This window comes from Primulina eburnea, chromosome 3, assembly GCF_022965805.1.
Source record: "Primulina eburnea isolate SZY01 chromosome 3, ASM2296580v1, whole genome shotgun sequence".
NCBI lineage: Eukaryota > Viridiplantae > Streptophyta > Magnoliopsida > Lamiales > Gesneriaceae > Primulina > Primulina eburnea.
The window spans coordinates 982904-994181 of NC_133103.1; the positions used below are offsets into that span (position 1 = coordinate 982904).

An 11278-nucleotide genomic window follows, 5' to 3' on the forward strand; every position below is an offset into this window, starting at 1 on the left:
AAACCCCAATAAAATATTAATATGTGTTTTTTTAATACCAAAAAAATGCTCCTATAACCTTCTGTATATGCAAATTTATACGCTTTTAAGTGCATTTGATGATATAAGCATTTCTCACTTTATGTTTCTAAATATACAAAATTACCTTTATCACAACTGAATAAAATACTAGCAAATTTCATTCATTTTCAGACTACGTTTGCAAAAGAATATGTTTTTAAAGAGTAACTAAAATTATAAATTATGAATGAATGGAGGAAAATAATAAGCAAGTAGGATTTGAAAATAAAAATGAGAAGGTGACTATATTTAATATAAAGTGTTTAGTAAATTAATGATTTTAATACTTGATTTTTAAACAAAATATTCTTATCTGTGACAAAAGATAAAGTTTGATTGTGAATGTAAATGATAATTTTGAATTACACATAAATATTTGGATAAGAGTTTCAACTAATATTTTTATGAATAGTTTTCTTATGATACGGTCTCACGAATCTTTATCTGTGAGACGGGTCAACACTACTAATATTCACATTAAAAAGTAATACTTTTAGCATAAAAATAATATTTTTTCATGGATGACCCAAATAAAATATTCGTCTCACAAAATATGACTCGTGAAACCTTCTCACACATATTTTTACCTATTTTTATTTAGTTACCAAAATATTATAATCAATTTTGAATTTAACGTGACTTAAGTTTCAAGATTTGAATTTCACTATTATTTTATTAATAATTAATAATATAATATAAAATAATATAATATAAATACCACATTTAAAAATAACACAAAAAACCAGTAAAACAAACAATCTACAAACCCTAGCTGCACGCGAAGTGTCGAGCCGACTTGCATATGTTTGAACTCACCCTTCGCCACCTTTGTTCCTCTTCTGCAAGTATACTTACGCACAGAAATTCCAGTGGGAGATGAGTTACGGATGAGATCAGAGCAAGTCTCTCTACTGCGGGGCGGAGACGGAGCTCAAAGATGACTTACCCAATCCTTTTATCCACTATTATTTTTAATTCAAGGCGACTTTGATTTCTTCATCGATACTCTGGTATTTATTTCAGTTTTCCCTTTTTGATTGCTAGTACGCCCTGCTTCGACGATGGTTGTGCATTTTTTTTTGTTTTTCGCCGTTTGCTTGATGTAGAAGCACTTTGATTTCCTAAAATTTATGTTGTAGATATTTGAAAGCGCCTGTCGAGTTGCAATTGCCTAGTTATTGTTCTTGATACAATCTGATGTCAAGTTGGTGCAATCAGAGGTGGGCAGGATTTTCGAGTTTTTTTTTCCCATAAAAATGCAAGCTTTACGGCGAGGAATGCATAGAGTTTCTCCACCTCTACTAAATTCCGGAGTCCACCCCCAGCATGCACTTACACTGAAATGAAAGTTAATGTAATTGCATGTGGTTTGTCCTAAATATATTGTGCCAATCTATGGTGGTTAATTGGCCAGTCATTCATCAGCCCAAATGCTTTCCATCTGTATGAGTGGTCTGTAATCTCACCTAGACCATTGAGAGAGACTTCCGTTTCTGAGGACGTTAATTCTTACATTTGCTTTTTAGGCACCCCAGAATGTTTCTTTTGCATATGGTGGCTAATTAGCCAGTCACACACCAGCCGAATGGCTGCTAATCTGTGTGAATGGTCAGTAAGCTCACCGAAATCAATGAGTAAATGGCTTCTCATTTGAGAAACACTTGAGTTCTTTGCTGAAGTCGTTACCTACATCTTACTCGTGCAATGTGGTTGCTCAGTCTCACTTATTTATCATTAAACAGACATTAGTTAGTTGGTTCAACGAATTCTGAATTTTTATCTGAAATATTTCATCAATCCCTGGATTCTGATCTCAGAAGCATCATCCGCAACTTTTGCCGTTGGATGATGGTTTGAACTTTGAAATTGCTGACTGTCATATCAAAAATTGGATCAAAATAGCTGAAAATTAAAAATTAGTGTAACAAAACAAACTTTGAATAGACCAAACTCGAAATCGGACAAGTTATTTGATCAAAAAATTATTTTCCCTAATAATAATGTTAATGCCGATTTTTTAGAGTTTTTATTGTGGTTTCAAAGTTCTAAAAATTACATATTATATTACAATTATAAGTAATTTATCAATGATGATTTTTAATTTAGATTGTATAAATCTTTTTATTTAACATTGTCTCTGTGATTGATCAGACCAATGATGAGATTAATAAATTGAAGAGCACGTTGAAGGAAGCAGCCATGGAGGATGGCAAGACGGTGATAATCACTACCTTAAATGTGGCGTGGACGGAACCAAACTCAATCTTCGATCTCTTTCTGGAGAGCTTCAGAATCGGAAATCAGACTCTTCGCCTGCTTTAATCACGTGGTGGTTGCGGCATTAGACGAGACCGCCTATGCGCGTTGCTTGACCTTGAAGCTCCACTGTTTCGCCATAACCACCGCCGGCGTAAACTTCACCGTCGAAGCACATTTCATGAGTGAGGAATAAATTAAAAATGATGTGGAGAATTCCAAATCGCCTGCGACCACTACTACGACGAGCTCAACTCCACCGACGTGGGCAACGCCCCAAATGGAGGATTCAACTACGTCAAATCCAACAACAAAACCATCAAATTCTACAAATTCTGGTACATGGAAAAGGATTATTTCCCAGGTAAACATGACCAAGACGTCCTAAACATGATCAAAATGGATTCTTACGTCAAAAATCTTGAAATGGAGATCAGGTTTTTGAAGACGGCTTATTTTGGCGGGTTTTGTGAACCCAGTAAGGATCTCGACCTGGTGATTACAATGCATGCAAATTGTTGTATTGGAATGGGTAACAAGATCCATGATATACAGATGGTGATTGATGATTGGAAGAGATACATGAAGTTGGTACCGAATGGGGACAGGAATTCCAGTACTAGATCTTGGACTGTTCCCAGGAGATGTGGATGACCATTTTTGTATATTCCTTCTCTTTATTTTTTCCTTTTCTGAGGACGAAGTAATAATCATAGAGCATTTATTTAAAGTTCTTTTCCTAAAGTTTTAAGTTTTACCGAATTTTTTTTAAAAAAAATTATTTCTACATAGTTTATTTGTACCATTATAATGCATTATTGAAATGTCAGATTCACATATCGACGGTTGGGAATAGACATCTAAATTAACCAAACTGTTTTTTAACTTTTGATTGGACAAAAACTCGTTTGAATTTGCTTAACATGACTCATTAGAATAACCGAACCAAATTTAAACTTTATATATAATATCTGACTCGTTAACTCAGGAGTCAATTCTTAAATAAAAATAATAATAAATTTGATATTTGATGATATATTTTGAATTTTTTAATTAAAACAAATATAAAAAAATTCTATTAAATTGACAAATATAGAAAATGTGTTAAATTTATTTATGAAAATAAAATGACAAATTTTAATAAGAATTTATATTTTCTCTAGTCATAGAACCTAATTTTTAATAAATTTAATAAATACTTAAATTTATAATTTATATTTGTTAAATAAAATAAAAATTTGAAATAACTTGTGAATCATAAATATATTCGTTAAATAAAGTTCGAACTCAAATATAAAAAATTACACTCGACTCGATTCGACCCTTATTTATAAATTTTAAATCAGGGTGTATGATAATAGTGACACTAGAGCTGATGGCAGTAACACAACCAAAAAAAAATAACGCCAACTATATTTGCAGAAGGGCTATTTCGTCCTTTCACAAGTAAATGATATTTCATTTCCATCAAATTAACCATCGAGCTGTAAATGCACTTGCCATTTTAGCTGAACATGTTGGGAAGTGGCCGTACGGCCATGAAAGCATCGACCATCTGCAACAAAAGAACATAAAATAAATTTCCGGACGGCCAAATTGCCCACTGCAAGTTCAAATGCAGAGAGGGTAACATGTGATTTTACCTCATCAGTCACAGCAGCTCTGGCTCTACGATGGTTTTCAACAATTTCAGTTAAAACTTCAATGAGCCGCTGCTTCACTTCACCTGTTAGCATACGGCCAGCACCATATTCCTGCTTAATGATAGCAGGAGCATTATTATGGGCGGCAATGAGGAAATTTCAACCATTCAATACGAATTAAATAAGACAGTGGATGTCTTATAGCTTACAACAGAACTGCAAAAAAAGTAACATTACTTACCGTTCTGATATGTTCAAGCTCTGCATCATCATCCAAGAAAAAACCAAGGTATTTTATTGGTATATCCACCTAAATATGTTCGAGAAGAGCACGGATCAGCACAAATCAATTCAAAATACCAGTACCAGTTATATCATGTTCTACATATTAATACTGGAAACGGAGACTTTAATACACAGGTACCAGTGACTATTTGCCATTTAAAATCACCCAGGTACAAAGATATAAACTATGATACCTCCAGGTTAGCTCCAAACTTCCTGTGGTTCTCTATTGAATCTTGCCCACCAGAGAATGCATATCTGTTTACCTGAACAAAGTATCGGTTAGCTACAGTTAAACAAACCATCAATAAATTAACCATCGTCATAGGTTTCAAGCTGCACCACCAAAAGTTAGCATAGTTTGGTGCATAACATGGAGGGTAAAATTCTTTAGAACTTCTAAAATAGTGCTTGGATCACAAAACCACTTTTTTAAAAGGTTTCTTGCAAATTTTAATTTGAAAAGTTTGTTCTCATTAGGCAAATAAGAAACTAATCATCGCTTTCACTTTAAAGACTATGGATTGGAGGGGTTAATTAAAGGAAACCTTGTTCTTTATGTCCTTTGCCGAATCGGTAACATATATGGCAGAATTTGGATCACTGGCAGACATTTTCCCTGTCTCTCCCTGCAGATATAGTCAAACGAGAAAATCGGACAAAGAAATAGGTAAATAAACTGCAGTTGAAATTGAATCAAAACTAGCACGTGGTTGAATTATAGAAAATCGAAACGATGGTAAAGAAACTCAACCTCAGTGTGAGAGGACAGAGAAAATTGAATACTTATTGTTAGTCAAAATAAATTAATGATAAGGTTTCCGCACAAGCAATTAATTTGGTCAGGAAGATCATAACCGCAAAACAATAAATTTTATGTTCATGCCATAAAAAAGCTTCTCCTCGATCAGAAATGAAAAAATAAAAAACCTGAAGAGCAGGAAAGAATGATGATTCAAGTAAGGCAGGCTTGTGACACCCTATTCGAGGAGCAACATCTCGCGTCATTCGGAAGTAAGGATCCTGAAAAATCAGTTAAAAATTAGAAGAAAGATTATTGAACAGACAAAAGAATTGTTGTAGGGTACTGTCAAATCTTTATACAAACATCTGATCATAATTGACTAACATATTAATTTGAAAAGCGTACATAAAATAAATAGAACTATAAAGTGAACAAACCTGGTCAATGGCACAAGCAATCAAGCTTCGAAAGTTATCTTTAGCAGAGAACAGATGTGGAAATGAAGATGGAAAGCTTGGAGCTGCCTGAAATTCAGTTAGCCAGATGTTATTGCCTAAAGAAGGAAAAAGAGTACATGAAACCTGAAAACTAAACAGAATCAATAAAAATTAGCAGAAAAGACAACTTAGATAGATAAAAACTGTTTTCAGTTTATTAAACTGTTTTCAGTTTATTCATAATTTGGTTATTGTTTTAAATAGCAGTGCCAATGTGCTATAACTATTTCAAGAATGATGTCCAACATTTTCTAAGATATTTGAAATTCCCAGCTTAAGATTCAGAGTATGGCACGGAATGATTACAGAGCATTATGAACAAGAAAGCTTTTGTATTTGCTTGTAAGTACAGCCAAACCAATCTGACTACAATTTTCACTCTTTGTGCAGATATTCAGCCATTTACAGCAGTTTTTAGTATTTTCCAAATGTGAGCAGTTCCAATCACGGGATTTGAGAATCTCTGGAAGATATGAATAACTTCCAAACTACGAATAGTTCCAAGCTACAAGAGCAGCAATTTCGATAGTAGATCTTCAAGGGGAAGAGATTCAATAGCCATCAACAACCTTATGAATCTCAGACTTGATTCCGAAATAGTTGCTCTCTTAGTTAGCAACAAAGTAAATGCAATTCCTAATAGTAAAAATATTTAAATGACAGTATTCCAAGAGCAAACCATTTTACAACAACTGTTGATTAACAGGATCCAATAAAAGGATCAATTAAGACAATAATGCGAAACATACACATAAGCAATAACATAATCACTCAAAAAGGTTGCATCTTCAACCACCACAAACAATTATTCTTTCAAGTTCTAAAGGGTAGTACCTGAACAGGTGGGAAGCTTACTTTACCAATGTGATCTTCTCCATTGAAACCAAAAATACCTAGTACCTACAGCACCGATTAATGCCAAATTTAGCATTCATATGTAAAAGATGGAAACCAAAAAAATGCACAAATCTAAAACGGATGAGCCATCAAATTCCTAATCACCTTATTATATGTGACACACTTTGCAATCTTGACCATGTTTTTGTAGAAGGAACTGTATAATAAGTTTCATTAGAAGAATATCATCAACATGATTGAAATAATAATCAGGAGAATCCTCTTCTGTGAGAGTAAATTAAGCTAAAAATACTAGCAACCAACACACAGTTGATAACTCAAAAAAAAAGGAAATTAGACTAAGACACCTTTGTACAATTCACGTGAATATTCACAGAAAACCATGTGAAACGATAAGCAACCTTGAATCAGTGTTCCTTTAATCGATTATTTGAAAGAATTAAATAATTTTTATCTTCTCTTGAAAATAGTTGTTGATCATACATCAATCTCTAGGAACAAACATCTGAACACGCCTAAAAGCCACATAGATTTTTGTCTCACTCTGTCAATGTGAGACGAGAGGACGATGGGGTTTATTCTCCAAACAATAGCTCTTAGGACTTAGGAGTAGGTTAGGATAGTACAATATAATATTGGTCTATCAGCAGTGTTACGGGTTAAAATTTGAGACAAAAGCTTGGTTATTGAGTAAGGATTTCAAAGCCAAACAATGTGATAAAAAAATAATTATAAATACCAAATTATCACACAGGGCCTTAACAAAGCCAAAACCTATTAAGGTCACAATAATTAGCAAACTTAACGAATGAAGAGTGACTAAATTGGAAGAACCACTCACCCACCAACATAATCAAAATCGGTGAAGATAAACGTTTTTGAAACGTCGAATCCACAAGCAATAATATCCTTGGCATTTTCACGAGCCAGCCGCTGGCTTTCCTCTACTGACAGATTCTTCCACATGCATTTCTCATCATCCGTCAACTGTATCAGAAGCGGCACCTTGAATGCATCTTGCAGGTATCTAAAAGCAACTAACTTTTAACAGATAATCCGGGGATCAAAATTGAAACGAAGGAGAAGTAAATCCTCAGTAAAAGAAAATCTTATTGGAAAAATTCCCATTACTTATTGAACATGAAAGGCACGAGGTGGCCCAAATGCAACGCCTCGGAAGAAGGGCCACGGCCCGTGTAAAGATAAAACTTTTCTCCCCTCTCGTACAAATCGAGCACTTCATCGAAATCCCGGTGGCTAAAGAAGATCCCGCGGCGAAGGAAGACATGTGCAGGCCTTCCGGTGACGCGAGCGACACGGTCTACAATAGATTGGTCAACACGCTGGCAGCCGAACTTGTCAATGAGCTTATCGTAGTCAATTTTGCCGGATTTGTCACCGGTTACTTGCCATGGGGTAACGATTTGCCCTTCTTCTTCATGGCTTTTCCCCTCCATGTCGGCTGAAAACGTAGGAATAGAGGCTAGGGTTTTGGATGGATCATTCTTATTCAGTCAGCTCTTTTCCATCTGGAGTTGGATAAAAGTGTATTCATTTTTATCAGGAGTGTCGATCGGGTGGGTTATGTTGGGTTTCGGGTCAATTCGTGATATTTATTTTATTTTTTTTTTAACTCGAACTCGAACCAACCCGAAAACTCCCAACTCGAACACGAATCCATATAACCCGACTCAACTCATCTAACCCGTCTAATCCGAATTTTATTTTTTTTTTAATTTTTTTTTTAAAAAGTTAATGAAAAAAATTAATAACAAATAAAAAAATAATAATAATATTTTAATTTAAATACATAATAACAAAATATTCGATTTAAATTTAAAATTTTAATAGTATAAAATTAAAAATAAATTTACTAAATCAAATAAAAAATTATTAAAAAATAAAAATTTACAAAATAAATATTAAATGATGAAAATTTATCATATAAATATACAATAAATTTTGTTCAAAATATAGGTAATATTTTCAAAAAAAAAAGTTCGCGGGTCAACATGCGACCCAACCCGACTCAACCCGAAATCTGTCTAACATAACACTAACCCGAACCCACCCAACCCGAACCCGAAAAACCCCAACCCGAATCTGATTTTTTTCGTATTGATTCATGTCGGGTTGACGGGTCGTGTCGCATTTTGACACCCCTAATTTTTAATCTTCACTTTTAACACTAATAATAATATGACTAAATTACTTTATTTTTCATCTTTTCCTTTCTATTTTCAGATATATAATTGATATTTTTTAAATTTTAGTCATATTTTATTTATTTTTTATATTATCAATTAATTTATAATTTTTTAGTTTATTAATTGATATTTTTTTCAATTATAATTATATCAATATTTTCACCGATATATATTCATTTCATATTAGACATTGATAATTTTCTAAATTGGAAAAAAAAAATTGATAATGAGAACAAAATATGTTGTTCCCTTCTAAATTTTACTAATTTCAATCTCAAAATTATTTGAAGGAATATGCTTTGAAATTCAATTATGTGTAAATTTAATTTAATGGCGTGATTGATTGATTTTGTTCCAATTCCGACCCCGAAACTGATTAGGGTTTCTTTACATATCCGAGAATCGAAGGTTTCTTCTCTAAATTGACTACTATGAGTTTCTCCTTTGATTTTAAGTCGAAATCCCAATCCAATCGCAAAAAACAGGCGAGGTCCGCCGTCTTAGCGGATGACCCACCACCCACATCAGCCGCCGCCGGAAACTATATAAGGGAATTCGATCCCGCCGAAGCTCCACCACAACCTCAGCCCAAAGTCAAAACTATTGCCCCTATTCCCAACCAATGGCGCCCAACGAAGAAACTGAAAAACCTCCCCAATCTCCCTTCGCTTTCTCAATCCAACGGTTCAGATTCGTCCCTCCAGTTCGAGGTTGATGATCGACCCAATTCCGAAGCCGCCGACAACTCGATGGCTTATGGACTTAATATCCGCCAGGCACCTGCTGTCGATGATCGTGGTGGATCGATATCAGATTTGGAGTTGAGAAGGTTGAAAGAGGACTTGGAGAAGCTACCGGAGGATGCTGGGATGGACGACTTTAGGGATGTGCCAGTGGAAGGGTTTGGTTTGGCGTTGCTGTCGGGGTATGGGTGGAAAGAGGGCATGGGAATAGGGCGTAATGCAAAGGAGGATGTAAAAGTTTTGGAGGTTATGAAAAGGACGGGGAGAGGGGGATTGGGATTCACTGAGGAGTTCAGTGAGAATCGAATTGAAAGTAACGGTAAAGGTGCTGCAAATCTCGGGAATGCAAATGTGAAGCAGGATAAAATGAGGGATGAAACAGAAAAGAAAAGATTAAATATTGGGAAAGAGGTGAGAATAGTGAGTGGCAGGGAAATAGGAATGAAAGCTAAGGTTGTTGAGGTGAGGAGAAGTGGAGAGATACTGGTTTTGAGACTCTCAGGAAGCGAGGAGAAGGTGAAAATTCAAAGCAAGGATGTGGCAGAATTGGGTTCTGCGGAAGAGGAGAAATGCTTGAGAAATTTAAAGGAATTGAAGATTAAAGAGGAAAAGGTTTATATAGGGAAAGGACATAGGAATTCTATGAGGAAGACGAGTCATGAAGACGAAAAAATGGTCAACGAGAGAGTGAATTGGCTGATGAATCACATAAGGGTTAGAATTATAAGGAAGGATTGGAAGGGTGGGAGATTGTTCTTGAAAAAAGGAGTGGTGGTTGATGTTGTGGGGCCAGGAATGTGCGACGTTTCTATGGATGAGAGCAGAGAGTTGATACAAGGAGTGGAACAAGAATTCTTGGAAACTGCTCTTCCAAGACGTGGGGGCCCAGTGCTTGTTTTGTGTGGTAGACACAAGGGTGTGTATGGTACTCTGTTAGAGCATGATTCGGAGAAGGATACGGGTTTAGTTCGTGATGCGGATACACATGAGATGCTTAATGTGAGGCTTGACGAAATTGCTGAGTACACGGGAGACCCAAGTGATATTGGCTATTGAGTTGCTTCAGTTTCATGGCTGTAGTGTTTGCTTGATGGATGGTTGTTGGACCTTAAGGTACCAATTAATCCTTGCTCATATGCCAGTTATTACACGTTAGCAAATGCTTGTTCCTTTGGGGTAGTTTCTTTACATCCAGTTGCTTTTAATGATTTCATTGAGTTTGAGAACTTCTTAGACAATGATCACAAGAAGTGCACATCCATTTTCTGTTGAACTGCAGTTTTCACTGTTATCGTCACTATTGCGCGAGAAATATGATAAGTCCTGCTTTCTTATGATGCTATGGGCCTATCGACTAATTTCCACAAGTTCCGATTTCACAACTAGCTTTGAGAATCCTAGCTGCACTTCATTTCTCGGACGGAATTTAACGGAGTGCACGACTTGTTGGTTCTTGCAGGTGGGTTAGAGCTTACTAGTGGCTCCAAGTTTCCCATGTACTTGCTGTACTGGACTACTATCACTCTCCAGTATTTACACTGCAAACGCTAAGTGTACTTGTAATTAACGGTGAGTTGCGTTTTGCACATTTGGCAATGTTGTATGTTTCCCTGAGGATGGGGTCATTAAATAGTTCATCTGTTCAAGAAACTGACAATTTCATTTTATCATGTAATGACAGTTTTGGTTGCAACCTATGCAATTCATAGTTCCAAGTCTTTAAATACTAGTTTGGATACACATCTCGTTAGTATTATTACGAATGCTATTTCAATAGAGATTCTGAGATTTTTTTTCCGTTCTGGAATGTTATCATAATAATATATTCTTTTTTGTGGATAGGTCTCGTGTGAAACAAGATTGATCCGATTTATGTAGTGAAAGTTAATATTTTTACATAATATTTTTTTCACGGATCATTCGGATAAGAAACTGATTTGACAAAATTAATTAAAAGACCGTTATGCTTATATTATATTTGTAT

The 11278-nt window shown here is 35.1% G+C and overlaps 2 protein-coding genes and 1 pseudogene across 3 annotated transcripts; 2 read left to right on the top strand and 1 right to left on the bottom strand.

The window, feature by feature from the left end:
- The first annotated feature begins 813 nt into the window (after positions 1-813).
- LOC140825093 (uncharacterized protein At4g15970-like) lies at positions 814-3101 on the top strand (annotated as a pseudogene).
- Positions 3102-3560: 459 nt separating this feature from the next.
- Positions 3561-7884, bottom strand: LOC140825094 (tryptophan--tRNA ligase, cytoplasmic-like). Its single transcript, XM_073186626.1, has 11 exons — positions 7476-7884; positions 7186-7371; positions 6489-6540; positions 6321-6386; positions 5427-5513; positions 5175-5267; positions 4793-4873; positions 4439-4510; positions 4201-4269; positions 3960-4070; positions 3561-3871 (listed from the first exon to the last, which is right to left on the bottom strand). The coding sequence occupies exons 1-11, from the start codon at positions 7799-7801 to the stop codon at positions 3821-3823; spliced, it is 1194 nt and encodes a 397-aa protein (XP_073042727.1). The 5' UTR covers positions 7802-7884; the 3' UTR covers positions 3561-3820.
- A 967-nt stretch (positions 7885-8851) lies between these two features.
- Positions 8852-11036, top strand: LOC140825095 (protein MOS2-like). 2 transcript variants are annotated; one of them, XM_073186629.1, is made up of 2 exons: positions 8852-10407; positions 10574-10742. In XM_073186629.1, the coding sequence occupies exon 1, from the start codon at positions 8983-8985 to the stop codon at positions 10348-10350; it is 1368 nt and encodes a 455-aa protein (XP_073042730.1). In that variant the 5' UTR covers positions 8852-8982; the 3' UTR covers positions 10351-10407; positions 10574-10742. The 2 variants fall into 2 exon arrangements, with proteins under 2 accessions (XP_073042730.1, XP_073042728.1); XM_073186627.1 differs by lacking the exon at positions 10574-10742 and adding an exon at positions 10754-11036 and having other exon boundaries at positions 8854-10407.
- The last annotated feature ends 242 nt before the right edge of the window (positions 11037-11278 follow it).

What these genes read in the sequence shown, in the direction of transcription:
- LOC140825095 (XM_073186629.1), top strand. Translation starts at nt 8,983, where the DNA reads ATGAGTTTCTCCTTTGATTTTAAGTCGAAATCCCAATCCAATCGCAAA.
- LOC140825094 (XM_073186626.1), bottom strand. Translation starts at nt 7,801, where the DNA reads ATGGAGGGGAAAAGCCATGAAGAAGAAGGGCAAATCGTTACCCCATGG. An exon ending in CAAAGGACATAAAGAACAAG is followed by an intron (nt 4,511 to 4,792) that starts GTTTCCTTTAAT and finishes TACTTTGTTCAG; the next exon opens with GTAAACAGATATGCATTCTC. An exon ending in GAGCTGCTGTGACTGATGAG is followed by an intron (nt 3,872 to 3,959) that starts GTAAAATCACAT and finishes CTTTTGTTGCAG; the next exon opens with ATGGTCGATGCTTTCATGGC.